Source organism: Pseudophryne corroboree, chromosome 1, assembly GCF_028390025.1.
Source record: "Pseudophryne corroboree isolate aPseCor3 chromosome 1, aPseCor3.hap2, whole genome shotgun sequence".
In the NCBI taxonomy this organism is placed as follows: Eukaryota; Metazoa; Chordata; class Amphibia; order Anura; family Myobatrachidae; genus Pseudophryne; species Pseudophryne corroboree.
In genome coordinates, this window is record NC_086444.1 from 701,665,965 (window position 1) to 701,686,791 (window position 20,827).

Below are 20,827 nucleotides of genomic sequence, written 5' to 3' on the forward strand. Positions count from 1 at the left end.
GGGTCGACCACTGAAGGTCGACATGCATTAGGTCGACATGGTGACTAGGTTGACATGGTCATTAGGTCGACATGTACTAGGTCGACATGCAAAAAGATCAACATGAGTTTTTCACCATTTTTTTCCTTCTTTCACCTTTTTCCTATTTAACAATCCACGGGGACTACAATTAGGAATGGTAACCTTGCCCGAAGCATGGCGAGCGAAGCGTGGGGACACGGTGCACTAATTGAGGTTCCGCGTCACTTTACGAAGAAAACGACACCAAAAACAGTCAAAAAACTCATATCTACCTTTTTCCATGTCCACCTTGTACATGTCGACCTAATGACCATGTCGACCAAATGCATGTCAACCTTCAGTGGTCGACCTAATGTATGTCGACCTAATGCATGTTGACCTAATGAACCACACCCACGGTATGGTGTAATGTGTATAATGAGCGATACAGTGCGGTGTAATGTGAATAAGGAGCGATACCATGTGGTGTAATGTGAATAAGTAGCAAAATGGTGCAGTGTAATGTGAATAAGGAGCGATACTCTATGTGGTGTCTTGTGAGTAACTGACACTACTGTGTGATGCAACATGAAAAAGGTGCACTACTGTAAGGCGTAACGTTTATAAGGTAAAGGGGTACTCCTGTTTGGCATAATGTGAATAAGAGACACTGTTATGTGATGTAATGTGAATAAGGTTACACTATTGTGTGACCACGCTCCTCCCCAGCAAGCTCACACCCTTATTTGTAAAACACGCCTTTGACCTGTGCCGTCGCTATTTAAAATATGGATGTTGGTCATGCCGATGTGCTCGCTTAGGACACCAAAATGTCTAGTTACAGCTCTGTGGATAAGGGTTGCTATGGGTAAGGGCTGATAGATGTTGATGACTGCTGCTGTGATCTGTGCTGCTCAGTGATGGGTGCTGTGCTTGGAGAGGTGTGCTGAGTCAAGGGTGGAACTACTGGCGGTGCTAGTAAGCACCAGCCAAATTCTTGACTAGGGAATCAAATTGGTTAGGTCCAGCTCTGCCTGCAGTAGCAGCGTCGGGGCAACATGGCTGACGGATGGGCACTGATTGTGCTTATACAGAGCAATATCCGTCAGCCGTTCACTGCCGGTACGTCTACTACAGGTGCAGCCATGCTTCTGGATTATCTAGAATATAAAATATAAGGGAGTGGATTAATGGGGAAGGGGTGTGGCCACAGAATAGTACCATTTCATATTACACCGCACAGTAGTGTCCGTTATTCACAGTACACTGGACATTCCTACCCCTTATACATGTTACGCCAGTAGAACCCCTTATACATGTTACACCACAGTAGTGCCCCTTTTACACATTAAACCACAGTTCAGCTGCTTATATACATTACACCACAGTAGAGCCCCTTATACACATTATGCCATAGTAGAGCTGCTTATATATATTACACCACAGTTCAGCCACTTATACATGTTACGCCACAGTAGAGACCCTTATACATGGTACACCACAGTAGAGCCCCTTATACATGTTAAACAACAGCAGAGCCAATATGGAAGTAGCTGTGAGGTGAGAGAGAGAGAGAGAGAGAGAGAGAGGTGAGGACGGGAGACGTTAGGTGAGGAAGGGAGAGAAAGAGAGGCAAGGATAGGAGAGAGTGGAATAGAGAGAGGGAGATGAGGATGGGAGAAATAGTGGTGAGGACGGGAGAAAAGGAGAGAGAAAAAGTGATAGGGAGGTGAGAACAGGAGAGAGAGAGTGAGGTGAGGACGAAAGAGAGAGAGGGAGGTGAGGAAGGGGTGGGTTAAGAGAGAGAGGGAGTGGTGAGGCCAGGAGAGAGAGGGAGGTGAGGACGGGTGAGAGAGGTGAGGTGAGGACAGGAGAGAGGGAGGGAGGGAGGGAGGTGAAGACAGGAGGGAGGGAGAGTGAGAGAGTGTGTGAGTCAGCCAGGGCAATTGTACATCTGCACTCACCCTGGCGGGGGCTGGCACACAGATCTTCCTGTTGATGCTGCAGCTTCTGTGCTTTGCTGGGGCTGGATCCGATACTGCATGAGTGATGGGTCCCCACCTCAGGGCAATCATGCTGCAGACCTAGTGGGAGAGTCTGCAGCCACGTATAGTACTATGTACCATCACCCAATGCTGTGCAGCTGATGCTGCTCCAAATTCAGTTAGGTCAAAAACCTACAAGACTAAAGGACCCCTGATGTCACAAGCACATGACGCATGACAATAGGGAAGACAGCAAGGTCTGAACATGGGAGCCCAAATGTACCCTCATGGGCTCGCTTAGCTCACCACACTTGAGGCATGCCTGGTTACTAAAGGCAATAGATGGTGAAGTTGATAGTTACAGTGCTATCCCACCGACCTTGCTTCTCCTCCTGCTGGTGCATCACATGATTGATCGTCAGAGGTCCTGTAGCCCACTAGGATTTAGCATCAACCATCTTCTCTCTCCTGTGGCCGCTCCCAGAATGCCGTGCATGATGAAATCGCACCCGCACCGGGCATTCTGGGATAGTGGGAGGGAAGGAAGTAGGGATGGATGGGGAAAATATGGCAGTGGGCACTCTGACGGGGTGACTGCGGCCGCATTCTCAGACTGCAGCGTCAGGCAGCTGCTCTACCCTGGACTCCAGCAGCTTCTATCCCCCAGATTGCGGCAGCAGCGGTATAATTATTACCAGCAACAGCGCCATGCACACGCCTCCCACTGTGTGGGCTGCCCTGCTGGAGCTCTCTTTAGTTGGTGCCCCACAATATGAACTGCTCATGGGGCAGCACTCCAATATTTAGCTCTCATGAACTCTGTGGGAGATACCCCCGGCCAGGCACCTCTCTCCCTGCAGCGCCACCCCCCACCGCCGCATACATGTCCCCCCGCAGCCAGCTCCACTCGCCGGCCGCCGATTTCTGCTCCCTCCACTCACGCCCACCGCCGTTAATCCTCCCGCCGGCAGCCGCCATCTGCACCCCTGGCCGCTGCTGTCAGCGCATCCGCAGCCGCTGACAGCAGTGGCAGCACATGACCCTGTGCACAGCCGAATCCGACAGTCGGATTTGGCCGTCCATTCAATAGGGGTTGTCGGATCCATTCCGACAACTGCACGTTGGAATGGATCCGACTCTTATTGAATATACCCCTTAGGGGGTAAGCTGGGTGGCGGGGGGGAGCAGAGATCGACGGCCGGCAAGAGGAGCTGGCTGTGGGGTGGACATGTCTGGGGTGGCGGGGGGAGGTGCTGCAGGGAGAGAGGTGCCTGCGGGCGGTGGGGGGAGCAGAGATTGGCGGCCAGCAGGAGGAGCTGGCTGCAGGACGGCCAGGCACCTCTCTCCCTGCAGCGCCTCCCACCGCCGCCGCAGACATGTCCCCCCGCAGCCAGCTCCCCCCGCCGGCCGTCGATCTCAGCTCCCCCAGCTGCCCGCAGCACCGATTGTCTTCTCACCTCAATCTGGCTTGTTTTCAAGTCAGATTGAGTTCGTTGGAAAGGGGGCCAAAACCTGTCGGATTTGGCCCCATTTTCGACAGAAGCACGTGGATCGGCAGCTATTCCACCAATCCACGTGTTTTCCGACAAGAAAATCAGCCCCTATTGAATAGATCGGAACCCCGTACGACCTATTTCTGTCGGAAGTAGCCGTCTTTCCGACAAGATGGCAGCTTGCGACAGTTATTGAATACACCCTTATATGTCACCCACTGGGTTTGTTTCTGTGCCCACCTCTCATGATGGATATTAACTTTGTATATGTAAGGGATGTTGGTTTGTAGCCCCGCTCCGGTGATTTCGGAGTTAAGCTGTCTGTGGGACGCATAGCTATGTGTATGCGTTCGGGTGACTGAAAGGGGAGTGGTTAATATTAGATGAGGAGGGCGGCTGCGGTAGCAGGCGCTCTGTAAGACACGGTGGAACGCATGCTTCCTTGTTATGCGTTCCACAGACCGGAAAGCCGCAACCCAGGATGGCAGCGGCCGCGGCGGCCCTGGATGAGTTCACAGCAGCAAATGAGAAATCTGGATAGTTTTCTGTATGTGCGCGGTGGCGCTCTAAACAGTTATAAGTGGCTATAAGCTAATTGTTCTTTACAGCATGTAAAAGTAATTTTTAATGATTGTGAACTCTATGACATCATTTCCGGTGGCGTCTGACGTCATTTATTGGATTAAATTGCAATAATCATGATATATATGACCTATGGTGGGTGTGTTTGGGTTTTGTCTTATTGTCTGGGTACCAGTGTGTACTTGTGTGGTCCTGAAAAAGCCCCAGCAGTGGGCCGAAACGTTTACCTGTTTTACATAATGGAATAAAAAGTGAATTGTAAATGTGCAGATAAGTCTCGTGAGTGCCCTCTTTCTTCGAATGTACTTTTATATATATATATATATATATATATATATATGTATATAGGGTGAGCTAACAGCGCCAAAAAATAGTAGAAAATAATTTTTCACAGTATGTCTATTATATGCCCCAGTGTGATGTCTAGTCTCTATATGCCACTCCCCTTTCTTTATGGGGCGTCTGCTGGATCTTAAATAAAACCTGCACTTGTACGTGTGCAGGATGGAAGAAAATTGAGAATTGCAGATAAGATCAGAGCGACCATAGGTGGTAAATACTCTAAGAGACTAAAAAGATGATTTTTTTAAAACAATGCGGGGTTTATTTATAACGAACGTTTTAAAAGGTTTTTTGGACATAAAAAGGCAACATGTAGGAATGCTTTTCAAAAAAAAAATTTTTTTGTTACAAAGTCATTTAAAAAGCATTCTAAAGGACATGAAGATAATAATATAAAAAGTAGGAGCGATAAAAAATAGTGCTAAAAATTCCCGTGTTCAGAAAATAAGAGTCATTAGAGACAATCGTATGTCTAAAATTATGTAAAAAAATTTCTAATACAAATACGTATAAAAGATCGGATAAATAGAAAAAGCAGCTTAACTTGAGGATTTCAGTAGTAGCAGGAATCACCCAACCGGTTTCGTCTGGTCTGACTTCATCAGGGGGTAATGAGCACAGTGGGACACATCATCTATATATACCCCTATGGGTAAGGAAGTGATTAGTGACATCACTTCCTGTAATTGATTGACATTTGTGGAAACAGGATGTAAACATACTAGTATAGTTCAGGAACACATAATGAGTTTGGCCAATAATGAGGTAGGCTGTAGATGTGATGAAGCGCTTTACTTGCGCTTAGAAACTGTGTGGGGAGTCTTTGTGAATCATAAAAGACTTTTGCGCTTGTTTAGTCCGATGTGTGACGCTAAACGCGTCATTTCCGCCCCACTTCCGGTGTCCGTGGCTTCCTCTTGCGCATGCGCCGGTCATTGCGAAGGGAAGTGCGGCAGCCATTTTCTGGGAGTCCGTGAAGCGTGACAGTTGCTCGTGCTGGAAGCGGGTGCCGGCGGCCATATTTTCATGGATAATGTTCATGTAGTTTAATAGGTCTGATATATTCAAACCGTCTCCACACAGGAAGCCGCATATGTAAATAAGATAAGATCGAGAATCAGTACATATATACGATTCCGAGGTCATATATAGTTCATCGTTTATATACAGATTCTACAGACTAGGTGTAGAGTGTGTTACAATGTAGTTCATACTCCTAGTCTGATAGACATAAATAAAGTGTTTCTCCTATAAAAATGACATCCATTTAGGACATCTGGCATTTTCTATTGGAGTATAAATTGTATATGCATTGGATAAAATTAATAAGATTAATACATAAATAGAGAGTGGATGTTGCGGTGAGACTTATATTTAGGAGTATATAGGCATAGGCATATACCGTCATGGACAGAGAACTTAGTTTCTTTGAATTGAGAGATAGAAGAAAGAGAGATGTATAGAGAGATATAGGAATAGCACGCCCCTGATCTGATTGTTATTACAGCACCCGGTCTTCTTGGGAAGTTTCCTTACCCAGTACTGGCCGGGCCAACACTGCTTGGCTTCCAAGATCGGACAAATTTGGGCATATCCAGTGTGGTATGACTGTAATCTAAGATCTGGGTAGTGGGAGAGGTGGTCCAGGGGTTGGGGAGCCTCTGCTCCGTGTTCCAACCTGGACCTAGCTGGAAAAAGGCAAGTTGATATTGTCAGGAGTTAAGGATTGGGAAATGAAAGGCTTACGTTTATAGAAAGGGGGCTATTTCGTAGCCTTCATTCAGTCCGTCCGGATGAAGAGATTTCATTTCATGTATCCAGAACATTTCTCTCCTTGATAGAAGGTTGGAGAGGTCTCCCCCTCTTTCTCCAAGTGTCACTAGTTCCAAACCCTTGAACGTGAGTTCCTCCGGGTTAGAGCCGTGGTATAGTAGGAAGTGTCTGGATACAGCATGTGTTTGGACCCGGTTCTTTATATTTCTGACATGCTCCTGTATGCGGATTTTCAATGGCCTCTTTGTCTTGCCGATATACTTCATCTTGCAAGGGCATTCCAGGAGGTAGATGACGGAAGATGTGTTGCAGTTGATAAAGTGCTTAATTTTGTACTCCTTAGTTTCCCTTGTGTTCTTGAAGGTTTTTCTATTTGGGTTCACATACTTGCAGATGTTGCAATGACCACATTTGAAACATCCCACACATTTCGGTAGTGTGCTTTTTGGAGTATTACGGTTTCTTAACATGCTTGGTGCCAGGAGGTCCTTTAGATTCTGTGATTTCTTAAATACCACTTGGGGTTCAGTTGGTAAATAATCTTTGAGAATCGGGTCCATTAACAGTATGTTCCAGTGTGATTTGAGTGTTTGTTTAATCAGGTTGTCATGTTTACTGTAAGTGGTGATGAATCTAACATTGTCTTTATTGTTCTCCTTAGGTTTGTATTCCAGAAGTTTGTTTCTTTCCAGGGTTTTTGCTTGGGCATTGGCTGCTGCGAGAATATGTTCAGGGTATCCTTTTTCTTTGAATCTCTCTGTGTAGACTGACAGTTGGGCATCACGATCATCCGTTTTATTGCAGTTTCGTGCAATCCTGGTGAACTGGGAGAGGGGAATATTATTTTTCCATCGTTTAAGATGGTTGCTCCGATAATGAACATAGCTGTTTGTATCCACCTTTTTAATGAAGTTCTTCATAATGACATCGTTTCCTTGGTGGGTCAGTATCAGATCTAAAAACTCTATTTATTCCGTGTTGTTGTTGGATGTGAACTTCAAGTTCATGGTATTGTCGGATATATTGATGAGGAAGTCTTTAAAAGAGGGTTCATCGCCATCCCATATGATTAAAATATCATCTATATACCTTTTATAAAAGATGATATTCAGATTAAAAGGATGATTCGTAAAAATATATTCATTTTCCCAGTGACCCATAAAAAGATTGGCGAAGCTTGGCGCAAAGATAGTGCCCACAGGTCTGAAGGTAAAATTGATCCAGAAATTTAAAATAATTATGTTTCAGGATAAAATTCATAATCTCAGAAATAAAAATCCGGTGGTCGTCTGTGATGAGATGATCCTTGCCCATAAAAAAATTGCAAGCCTGAATTCCCTTCTCGTGTTCGATGCACGTGTATAAGGACTGTACATCTATCGTGACCCATCTGTACGTGTCTTTCCATCCTTGTGATTCCATTAAATTAAGAACTGAAGTGGTGTCTTTAAGATATGCAGGTAGGTCCATGACATATTTTCTAAGGAAGATGTCCACATATTCCGACAGGTGGGATGTTAGGGAATCTATTCCTGCCACAATGGGCCTCCCTGGTGGGTTGGTCATCGATTTGTGCACCTTTGGGAGAAAATAGAAGATGGGGGTGACGGGGTTGGTGTTAAGGAGGTACTGGTACTCTTCCTTAGACAGTGTCTCGTTTCTGAGGCCTCTAAGGAGAATGACTCTAAGTTCCTCCACGAAGGATTCCTTTGGATCCGCTGCTAGTGGTTCATATGAAGACCTATCTCCTAATAGTCTTTCGGCTTCCACAATATATGCCGTGCGGTCCATGATCACCAGCCCCCCCCCCCCCTTTGTCAGCTGGTTTCAAAATGATGTCTTTGTTTCCCTGGATTTGTTTGATCGCTTGTCTTTCTTTGTTGGTTAGATTCTTTTCCTTAATAGGTTGGATCTCTGCCTCACATAGGTCTTTCATCACTAAATCGTAAAACATGCCTATGTTATTTCCCTTAGATTCCAATGGGTAGAATTTTGATACCGGTCTTAGTCCTGATTTTGATTGTTCATAATTCCTTAGAACCGCGTCTTCTTTACTTAAGAAGTGACGTTTCAGAGTGAGTTTCCTCACAAATTTGTTTAAATCCACGAAAGTGTCGAATTTATTCATCCCTTTAGTGGGTGCGAATGACAATCCTTTGTTCAAGAGAGAGATTTCATGTGCAGTTAGGTCATGGCTCGATAGATTGAAGATGCCCTTGGATGCGGGGTTTTCTACTGCAGATGCCTTCGTTTGAAGCGACTTTTTCCTGCCACTCCCACGGCATCCTCTTCTTCTAGCTGCCTTTTTCGTGGTGACGCATAACTTGCTCCCTCCTTGATGGTCCTTGCCGTGTCCCTGACCTTTGTGCTTGGTCCTGGGGATAAAAAAACCTCTCCTGTTGAGCCCAATTTGTGTAGTGCTGTAAATCTGTTGGAAGTTTGTATGTGTCTCCTTTCTTGTGGAACTTGACTTGGCAGTCTCCTTTTTCCTTTTTGTGATACTGATTGCCAATATTCCTTTCTCACCTTTTGTTCTTGTGGTCCCTCTTTGTTGAACCTGTTCCAGTTTTTCACTTTGTTGTTTTCGTAGTCCTGTTTGTCCCTACTGAACTTTTTTTCTTTATTCCTGATTACTACGTCCTCTATGTGTTCTAGCTTTTTATTCAAAACTTTCTCGTTTATCTTAAAGTCTTCCTTATCCTTGAAGGTCTCAAAACCTTTCTCGGTTTCATTGATTTCCGTTTCTAGATTGGCTAGAATACGTTTTTTTTCCGTGATAAGCAATCTCATTAAATTGATAGAGCAGTTATGCAGAATATTATCCCAGTCTTTCATGAAGGCCTGGTTTTCAGTACCAAAGGTAGGTTGTTTAAGAATTCTAAGGCCTCTGGGGACTCTGTCCACACTGACATAATGTTCTAAACCTTTGATGTCCCACCATGCTTTTATTTCCTTAACAAGTAGTCTCTCAATGTCCCAGAACATATTGTCAAGGTTATCAGATGTGGGTGCCTCCTCAGGTTTATTGGTTTCATTGAAAATTCTATTGCATAAATTGCTTCTCTTGTCCGTACGTTCGTTTATTCTGAACATATTGTGTTTTTTTATTCTACTGGCCCAATTTAAGGCAGCTGTAAGAAATAGTACAGAGGTATGTGTATATAGGGTGAGCTAACAGCGCCAAAAAATAGTAGAAAATAATTTTTCACAGTATGTCTATTATATGCCCCAGTGTGATGTCTAGTCTCTATATAAAGAACCGGGTCCAAACACATGCTGTATCCAGACACTTCCTACTATACCACGGCTCTAACCCGGAGGAACTCACGTTCAAGGGTTTGGAACTAGTGACACTTGGAGAAAGAGGGGGAGACCTCTCCAACCTTCTATCAAGGAGAGAAATGTTCTGGATACATGAAATGAAATCTCTTCATCCGGACGGACTGAATGAAGGCTACGAAATAGCCCCCTTTCTATAAACGTAAGCCTTTCATTTCCCAATCCTTAACTCCTGACAATATCAACTTGCCTTTTTCCAGCTAGGTCCAGGTTGGAACACGGAGCAGAGGCTCCCCAACCCCTGGACCACCTCTCCCACTACCCAGATCTTAGATTACAGTCATACCACACTGGATATGCCCAAATTTGTCCGATCTTGGAAGCCAAGCAGTGTTGGCCCGGCCAGTACTGGGTAAGGAAACTTCCCAAGAAGACCGGGTGCTGTAATAACAATCAGATCAGGGGCGTGCTATTCCTATATCTCTCTATACATCTCTCTTTCTTCTATCTCTCAATTCAAAGAAACTAAGTTCTCTGTCCATGACGGTATATGCCTATGCCTATATACTCCTAAATATAAGTCTCACCGCAACATCCACTCTCTATTTATGTAATAATCTTATTAATTTTATCCAATGCATATACAATTTATACTCCAATAGAAAATGCCAGATGTCCTAAATGGATGTCATGTTTATAGGAGAAACACTTTATTTATGTCTATCAGACTAGGAGTATGAACTACATTGTAACATACTCTACACCTAGTCTGTAGAATCTGTATATAAACGATGAACTATATATGACCTCGGAATCGTATATATGTACTGATTCTCGATCTTATCTTATTTACATATGCGGCTTCCTGTGTGGAGACGGTTTGAATATATCAGACCTATTAAACTACATGAACATTATCCATGAAAATATGGCCGCCGGCACCCGCTTCCAGCACGAGCAACTGTCACGCTTCACGGACTCCCAGAAAATGGCTGCCGCACTTCCCTTCGCAATGACCGGCGCATGCGCAAGAGGAAGCCACGGACACCGGAAGTGGGGCGGAAATGACGCGTTTAGCGTCACACATCGGACTAAACAAGCGCAAAAGTCTTTTATGATTCACAAAGACTCCCCACACAGTTTCTAAGCGCAAGTAAAGCGCTTCATCACATCTACAGCCTACCTCATTATTGGCCAAACTCATTATGTGTTCCTGAACTATACTAGTATGTTTACATCCTGTTTCCACAAATGTCAATCAATTACAGGAAGTGATGTCACTAATCACTTCCTTACCCATAGGGGTATATATAGATGATGTGTCCCACTGTGCTCATTACCCCCTGATGAAGTCAGACCAGACGAAACCGGTTGGGTGATTCCTGCTACTACTGAAATCCTCAAGTTAAGCTGCTTTTTCTATTTATCCGATCTTTTATACGTATTTGTATTAGAAATTTTTTTACATAATTTTAGACATACGATTGTCTCTAATGACTCTTATTTTCTGAACACGGGAATTTTTAGCACTATTTTTTATCGCTCCTACTTTTTATATTATTATCTTCATGTCCTTTAGAATGCTTTTTAAATGACTTTGTAACAAAATTTTTTTTTTTTGAAAAGCATTCCTACATGTTGCCTTTTTATGTCCAAAAAACCTTTTAAAACGTTTGTTATAAATAAACCCCGCATTGTTTTAAAAAAATCATCTTTTTAGTCTCTTAGAGTATTTACCACCTATGGTCGCTCTGATCTTATCTGCAATTCTCAATATATATATATATACCTGTGTGTATGTGTGTGTGTGTGTGTGTGTGTGTGTGTGTGTGTGTGTGTATATGTGTATGTGTATATATATATATATATATGTGTATATATATATATATATATATATATATATAAACAAAATGTGGGAAGGGCATCATCACAGCATGGGCTTTTCCTAGGATCAATGTTGTCATGCCCCTTCCCCATGAGGCTTACGCCTTATGTCCCCATGAAGGAGCCTTTTACGGAGCTTCTTCATGGATTCTATGAAGAATTGCTAATTAAGCAAACCTTGTATCCTGTGCCTGTTACTGCAATAGATAAGAATATCTGGAAGAGATGATTTAGAACTATGAAGCTTATTGCAAAGGAGCCTTTGAGCTTGCTCTAAGAATTTTTTGTACCTTGCAAATTTCAAAATGGCTATAGTGTGTACTCCTCTCAGTGGTGGCACTTGTGAGTGGAGGACCCAGGTGCAAAAATATGTTTTGGGCCCTCTCTTCCACCCCATCCTAAGTTCAAAATATACTACAAAGTAGTAAGCGACTGAGTGAGGCAGAGGTGATGGGCAGAAGGTGACAGGGAAAGGCAGAAGGTGACTGGCAGTGGGTGTCTGGGAGAAGTAGTGGGTGACAGGGAGAGGCAGTAAGTGACCGAGAGAAGGTGACAAAAAGAGGCATTGGGTGACGGGGAGTGGGTGACAAGGAGAGCAAGTGGGTGACAGGTTAGGCAGTGGGTGACAGGTTAGGCAGTGCGTGATGAGATAGGCAGTTGATGACAGGGAGAGGAACTTTGAAGTAGGTGATGGGGAAAGTGTGATAGAGAGAGAGAAGATGGAGAGAGAGAGGGTTGCAGAGAAGCAGTGTATGATGAGGAGAGGCAGCAGGTGATGGGGAAAGACAGAGATAGTGGGTGATGGGATAGGCAGTGGGTAACAGAGAGGGTGACAGGAAGATGCATTGGGTGATAGAAAGAGGCAGAGGGTGATGGGGAGAGACAGTGGGTGACCTTAAATGGAGAGGGTAACAGAGAGTGGCAGTGGGTGATGGGGTAGGCAGTATGTGACAGAGAAGGTGACAGGAAGATGCATTGGGTAACAGGGAAAAGGTGACTGGGAGAGACAGTGGGTCATGGGATAGGCAGTGGATGACAGGGAGAGGAAGACATGGAGAAAGTGACAGGTATAGGCAGTGGGTGACAGGAAGAGGGTGAGTGTCCCCTTTATTTCGGTGGGCCCCAGTGCAATGTACTAGCTGCACCACTAGTAATTCCACCACTAACCCCCCCCCCCCCCACCCCCCCACACACACACACCACCACCACCAGTTTCTTCCTCATTGGGCTCCAATCATCCATCCCTCGGTTTTTTTTTATTTTTATTGCGGCACTTATCCCTCCACCCTCTATCTGTTTTATTTATTTAATGTGCTCTGTACTCCAGACGACAAAATCATCAGTAATTAAGGAGGTCAATCCCAGGCAATTTTTTCAATCCCGGGTATCGGGGACTGGGTATCTTTTCCCTATGTGGCCACCCCCCTCACCCAACCCTGCACACGTAACTCATCATACATCGCGGGTGGGTGGGAAACATCCTCTTCTCTCTCCCAGCTCCGGGTCAGCAGCGGGTGACGGCGCAGCTTGACCTGTGAATACATGTCACACTGCGTGGGGGAGCCAGGAGGAGGAAGCCGGGCAGCGTCTGAATGTCCTGAGGATGCTCAACGCTGATCCCTCAATCCCCGGGATTGGACCTTCCAATCCCGGGATTGAATCCCGGAATGTTTTTAGGCCTAAATCCCGGGATCCCGCTGATCCCTATCCCGGGATTGTCCTCCCTATCAGTAATTACCAGTGCCCTTGACAGTATTGTGCTTCTAATAGCTGCCCCCATATATATGTTACTGCCCCTCCTCTACATTCTTTATTGTGCATCCCATTCCTTTATGCTTTCTGTCCTCTTCCAACCACCTGTCTCCATTTGTAGTTAATATAATAAGCACACACACTCTTATATTCCTCCTTGTGCTTTCCTGCCCCCATAGTTCCACTGCCCTCTCCCAATTAGTTATACTTACAAAGAGAAGAGACCCCACCTTCTTCCTGCTCTCAGTCCGCAGTTACCCTGGCGGTTCCACACTCTGTTTGGCGGGAAGCACTGCCTTGCAAAATCAGAGAGCGACACTGCCGGGAACAGCTTTCACTGTGCTTAGATGCTGCAGTGCAGAGAGGGAATTTTGAAACAGTCCACCTTTGCACACCAAGCAGGTGTCTGCGTTTCAGAATGGCAGGAAGCATACGCTGCATATCTCCCAGCCTCAAGCTATGTGCAACCACCACGCATCCTGCAGCCCCAAACAGTAGTGTTGAACTGGCCCAGGGTGCAGATGGCACCCTGCTCCTCTGCCCAGCCTGCCACTGCACTTGAGCTGCTAATTTTCTCACCTGGAGCTATTTGAATTTCTAAAGATCTGGGTCCATTGGAAAGAAATGCATGAAGTATGACTTAAACTTAGGATCAAGCATGGTTGCCAAAATTTAGGGATACAATTTCAAGATATTGACAATCCTTGGATCCTGGTGAAGCGAATAAAAGACTTCATCTACAAGTTCGACATTCTTAACGGAATCGCTTAATTTCATTTCCTCCTTCAATTATTCAAGCTGTTTTTCCAAAAGTCTAATTAGGGGAATCACCTGGCTCAAGCTGGCAGTGTCTGAACTTACTTCACAGAAGACTACTTGGAATGATTTTGGCATCTTGCATGGAAAATGTTCTCCACTGCGCTGGAGTAAGGTACATACCTCCTCCTCTCCGAATGTCATGGCTTGTTGTATAGCTTTGGATGGCTTTTTGCTTTTCCTCTATCTGCTAAAGCATGTAAAGGGTGTAATTTCACCTTGTTGCTACCTCTTGCTTTAGTTGGTGGCAGGGCAGATTGAACTATTCTTACAGGTGCTGCAGACTTCTGCATGCAGCTGCAGTAAATGTCCCAAAATCTTTCGGACAACAGACAGCATCTCCTGCGCTCCCCTGTAATGTCTTAAAAAACTCTGTACCATTACATTGATTGTGTGAGCAAAACACAGGATGTGTTGGAATTCACCTAGCTATAATGCTTTCACAATGTTTGTGGCATTACCAGAAATGACAAAGGAGAGTGAGCCATTTTGCTATGACATCCCTTATTTTTTCTAAGATGTTGTTAGCAGTAGGACCTTGCCCTGCAATGGGCGGCCCCCAGTATGCGAACAGAAGGATTGCAAATTCTGCTAATTATCAGAATTTGCAATCCTTACTGAATTAGGCTCATCATCCATATTGACATACAAACAGAAGTAGTACAAATAGTAGAACAATATATATTTATTTTACTACTTTTTTTGCAAATGACAGCTCAAACTGCAGGGTATCATAGCACTTATATGTACTGTATGTGAACAAACGCAGTGAGGTACAATACACAGAAGAAGTAGCGCAAACAGTAGAAAAATATATATTTTTTACTACTTTTTAGTTTATAATGACAACTCCCACTACGGGGTATCACAGTACATGCAAACAAATGCAGTGGGGTACAATACACAGAAGTAGTAGTACAAACAGTAGAACAATATATTTTTTTTGACTACTTTTTTTCACAAATGACAGTTCACACTGTGAACTTATATGTATGCGAACAAACGCAGTGGGGTACAATACACAGAAGTAGTAGTACAAACAGTAGAACAATATATTTTTTTTGACTACTTTTTTTCACAAATGACAGTTCACACTGTGAACTTATATGTATGCGAACAAACGCAGTGGGGTTCCGCACACACAACAATTTGTTTTCTTTTTTAAAGTTTTTTTTACATTTTATTAACTTTAAAAAAATCTATATTTTCACAAATGACACTGCGGAGTCACAAGGCAGCAGACACTGGGGGTCATTCTGAGTTGATCGCTAGCTGAAAATGTTCACTGCACAGCGATGAAGCAAAAAAGGGCACTTCTGTGCATGCGTATGCAACCAATGCGCACGCGCTACGTACTTTCACAACGGCCGATGCAGTTTTACACAAGGTCTAGCGAAGCTTTTCAGTCACACTGCTGGCCGCAGAGTGATTGACATGAAGTGGGCGTTTCTGGGTGTCAACTGACCGTTTTCAGGGAGTGTTCGAAAAAACGCAGGCATGCCAGGAAAAACGCAGGCGTGGTTGGGAGAACGCACAGCGTTTTTGTGATGTCAAATTCGGAACTGAACAGTCTGAAGTCATCGCAAGCTAGAAGTAGGTCTGGAGCTACTCTGAAACTGCACAATTTTTTTTTGTAGCTGCTATGCGATCCTTTCGTTCGCACTTCTGCTAAGCTAAAAAACACTCCCAGAGGGAGGCGGCTTAGCGTTTGCACGACTGCTAAAAACTGCTAGCAAGCTATCAACTCGGAATGACCCCCACTGACTGGAATGGATGGGCAGTGGACACAGCACAATGCAGATAGCACAGCTCAGCAGCCAGAACAGCAGCATGGACAGTGAGAAATGGTGCAGATTTACTGGTCTTATAAAGAATCCAAAAACCCACGAGAATCGGATACCAGGATGATAATGATAATGATTTGTCTCATTTTGGAATCCAAGCAAGGCAGGAAAACCCGAGCCGCCGCTCAGATTCACTCGGATCGGGGAAGTTCGGGCGGATTTGGATCTCCGAGACTCTAACGGGAGGTACTGGCAAAGTGATTCTGATACATTCCCACAACCGCAGTCCTACAGTAAATGCCAGGGAAAAAAAACGAATCCAAACTGACCCCCATTGTGGATAGACTCTCAAGGGAATAATATACTCCACGCAAAATAAACAAATTAAAGCAGACATATTAGGTAGCATTAAGAATACTCACAAACACCCCCGTATGTAGCTAGTGTTCATCAGAAATGGTGCACCGCTTTCTGAGCCCGTCCCTGCGTGGGATTTTTTATACATTCAGGCAGCATATAATTTATTATTGCTGCGAATATCGTCAATAACACATTACAAATATTGGATCTAAAACCTAATAAGTGATGCAAATGGCCCATAATCATTTTATTATGCTTGTAGGTTATACACAGACTACGCATGAACAGACAGGCGCATGTATACCCCTACCTGTGGAAGTCTGTACTTGTCTCTCATGTGCATTCTGACTGTTGCTCTCTCTGCTTTCTTGTGTGCAAAGGTGTGATCCCGTTCTATCCTGTGTGCACACAATACTGTCACATCAGTGCATAATAACATTGATATCTCTCTGCAGACAAACTATCCTAGGACATCACGTTTGGTTACTATAAAGTATTATTATTATTATTATTATTATTGTTATTATTATTACATTTTATTTATAAGGCACCACAAGTGTTTTGCAGCGCCGTACAAAGGACAGTAAAGGGAGATAAAACTTAGCATTACAGTAAATAAATAACAGAAATAGAGTACAGGTAACAAAGAGCACCACAATTCTCAAGACATAGTACAGCTAAGATGTAAGTAACGAGGGAGTAATTGCCGTACTACTTGGGGCTGGCGGCCATAGATAGAGATGAGCCCTTACCAGCAGGAGAAAAAGCGGGTAAAGATGGTCGCTGAGTAGGTGAGAGCTGTGAGTGAAATGTGTTGAGAAGAGAGCTTAGATAACAAGAGGAAACAGGGCTCTGCTCTGAAGAGCTAACAATCTAGTGGGAAGGGGCGACAGACAGATGACATGGGTTGGTATTTGATATGCCGGCTGTTGGGCTCCCAGCGCTTAGTATACCAGCGCCGGAATCCCGACACCCGGCATACCGACAACTATTCTCCCTCTTGGGGGGTCCACAACCCCCCCTGGAGGGAGAATAAATAGCATGGTGCACGTAGCGCGCCACCATGCCCGCAAGGGGCTCTTTTGCGCTCACCCCGCTGCTGGCATGCTTGCAGTCGGGATCCTGGTGCAGGTATGCTGGGCGCCGGGATCTCGACCTCTGGCATAACATATTACACCCATGACATGAGGTGCAAGCAAGCGGGAGGTAGCCTGATGGCAGGATGTAAACAAAGCAGAGATGTTCGAGGCATGAGGCAGGGGGATGAAGGAGCGGCCTCAGGACTAGGTTATGTATAATGCAAGTTAAAGTAATGCAAAAACATCTCATCGGGATATCTGATTGTGTGCTAAAAACTATATAGGACAATGCAGTGTTGTACAAAAGAATCAACATACGCCAAATACTTTAATGGGGATATTTCATCCCCATTTTGTTAGTGAATGAGAAACACTTACTTTTCTTCCACCAGCTGTCTCTGGTACTCCTCAAATTCTTCTCGTGACATACCCTTGGACTGTGCAGTCTCTTTCCCATCCGAATTTTCTTTTGCCTCTGTTTCTCCCCCAAGGTTATTCCCCAAATTCTTCATGGAAGATCCCATCATAGTTTTCAACATGAAAGCCATGTCTGTATTACCTACTGTATGTTTCACAGGTTTGACCCAAAATATTTCCCACTCTTTCACCACAGAAGGCTAAACCCACTCTGTTTCAAAAGCTATATTAATATTGCCAAAATATTGAATTATTACAGAGTAGAATAATAATGTTTTCTTCAGGTCATACCCTGTTAGAATACACTGTTGCTCATTTTCTCTTCACCCCCAGCATTTCTGACACTGAGCAAGGTGAATGTGTCCCTGCACAGACAGCCTTAACCAGCTTAACGCATTAGGTATTAGAGAGGTGGAGACACCTGTATTTTCTTCTGCAGACACTAAGATTGCATAACCCTTTGTAGTAACCCTAAGCTTACCTGCTTATATTTATATGCGAAATATTCACTGGCAAAATAAATAATAAATAAAGCCCTGGACGCTCTCTAAAAGTGGGTTACAGCTTGTAATGTAACCACAGATTAGATATGGGTCATCTAACTCAATTGGTTGAATTTACATGTTTTGTTTGCCTGCAGCCACTAGATGGCAATTGTAGATCTGGCTGCATTTAAACTTGGATTCCCGGGAGGGTGGCCAGCTGAAATGCACGAAGGGTGACTTGTTTGGGTGCACAAATGGCACTTTTTGCGATCGCACCCAGCACTTTGGTCAAGTTTAGCTGCTTTATGCAGCTAAACCCGACCTTTATGGGTGCGATCAGCACAAAAAAAAATCCAATTGAATTGCGACCCGACATCTCCCGTCACTTTAGATGGGAAATTGAGCGAGCAAAACAATTGAAAACTGCCCTATGAATGTATAAATATGAAAAGCCGACCTCCTACCCCCCAATACTTGAGCTAAGCGTCAAAAGTCTTCATAGTGATGCTTTGACTATTTTGTGATATGAACACAATGTTTTTTCCATAAATCATAATCCTTCCTAAGTCCTTGTATTCTTTCTGTGAAAGAAGGGAAGAACAGGAGAGATACTGGCTAATTCTAGGAATTGCACTAGCACACAGTCTAGGGCCAGCCCAGACCTGTTCCATTCCAGACACATTCTCCTTGTCTACATGTGCGTGGTGACTAAAGATTTGCGGGGACCGTGTTTTGATTTTGGTTCTAATTCATCATCGTGTTTCAGTTCTGGCAAAACCCTCCCCAAGCATCTTGGTTTAAATTAGTTTTTTGTTTCGGTTTTGGATTCCTTTAAAATCGATAAAAATCAATAAAAATTGATAAAAATGCAATCCAAAACCTGACTTTGATTTTTAAATCCGAGTTCTGGACTGACAACAGACTCGATCACCTTGGAACCCCTAAGTATTTCAGGAAAACCAAACCGTACATCTCTAGTGATGACATCACACACATGAATGTATACAGGCATGTCAGTGTGCATAACCTGAACAAGAAGCCAGGAGCTTTCAAGCTAATGAACCTGCAACATACTGATCTGGAGCCCACACTGCTCATGTACCAGCTGACGCCTGAGAGCCCGGAAACTTTTCCTGAGCAATGTCATGTAGAAATATGCACCCAATCTTACAGTGATGTTAAGCTCAATGCTATGATAATTCATGGATGTAATGTAGTACTGTATCTGTGGCTTTGATTTTTATGACTTTCATTTTTAACTCCATCATTTTTTATTGAAAAAAGCGATAGTACGTGTAGTAAGATACATTAATCAACATTATAAAAATAGCATAATGTACAATTTTAAAAATAACTGTAAAGGAGAGAAAAATAAAATCAAGGATTGCAATCAGGACATTAAAAAAGGAGCGAACACGTACAGGACACCTTACTGAGCATCATGCAAAGGCAGTTGGGGCCTTACACACCAATTCAATAATGTAGAAACTAGCACCAGTTAAGAGAGGGCAACATGCTGAGCCATATGTGAAGCATAGAATTCAGACAATAGGAACCATTTGACTGTTGGGAGACTTGGCAGACAATGGGCTAGATGTATCATTGCTTGGAAAGTGATAAAATGGAGAGTGAAAAAGTACCAGCCAATCAGCTCCTAACTGCCATTTTTCAAACACAGCCTGTGACATGGAAGTTAGGACCTGATTGGCTGGTACGTTATCACTCTCCATTTTATCACTTTCTAAGTGATGATGCATCTAGCCCAGAGTATTTAAAACCTAGTGTTTCCATTTCATGGCTATGCTGAACCAGAGAGATAATTTTTTATAGAAAAGGAGGGTCAGTTCTTTTCCAGTATTGGGCCAGAGCTGCTCTCGTAGCAATAAGGATATGACCAATCACATATTTGTTAGGTCTTTAAACAGACAGGGGAAAATGGTGTAGGAGTGCAATTTCAGGGAGGTGAGCGAGCGAGTTCAAGGTGACCTGCTGGATCAAAGCAAACACCTTAACCCACTGGGGTTGAATCATGGGACATGCCCTAAAAATATGAATCAAATGGCCCTCCATCCCACAATTCCTCCAGCAGAGTCTAGAGGATTCCAGACAGATTTTCTGCAATTTAACTGGGGTATGGTACAAATCATCTTAAAAATGTTTGTAAACAGCCCGACTCAATCTTCATCAGTAAGGGAAATTTAAAGGTCTATCTCCCATTTAGACTGAATTGCTAAGTACTTGTCTTCCAGAGTGGACAAAAGAGTTCTATACCACATAGAGATACTACTTTTATGGTTCAGTGAGGAAAATTTGACGGTTACGTAAGCAGGAGGGGATGGTAAGGGCTGCAAACCAACAGATTTAGAAGATATCCATTGTCTAACTAGAAGAAATGTTAAAAATTTGTGCGGGAAGAGAATATTTCTCCTGAAATTGAAGGAACAATATGTTGTCATACAGATCCTTCGCTGTTAATACACCTTGTTTGGTCCAACTACTTAGAGACAAATCTGGGACTAACTTTGAGACTTCTAGAATGGATAAGTTAGAAGATGGGAGAAAAGCTTGCAAAGGAGTTGAATTAATTCATCCCAAATTATAAAAGAATCTGATATGCTCTTCAGTCTAAGAGACTGTGGGGGTCTACTACGAGAATCAGTCCACAAAAGATCTGGTAAAGGAAAAGGTAAACATATGGAGATTTCAATATCAACCCAGGGTTTGGTAAGTGAGGGGGTGAACCAATCCCTTAGCTGATCTAGTAGGCACGCATGTTGGTATAGTTCGAGATTGAGA

At 43.8% G+C, this 20,827-nt stretch overlaps 1 protein-coding gene across 1 annotated transcript in view; it reads right to left on the minus strand.

Annotated features, from left to right (window-relative positions):
* The window catches only part of LOC134936255 (complexin-4-like), a 132,678-nt gene extending 115,001 nt beyond the window's left edge, over nt 1–17,677 (minus strand). The window contains exons 1-2 of the mRNA XM_063931298.1: nt 17,508–17,677; nt 16,361–16,448 (exon numbers count right to left, since the gene is read on the minus strand). Coding sequence (XP_063787368.1) covers nt 16,361–16,448; nt 17,508–17,677 — 258 coding nt within the window. The remainder of the gene's footprint in view (nt 1–16,360; nt 16,449–17,507) is intronic.
* Nucleotides 17,678–20,827: the final 3,150 nt, after the last annotated feature.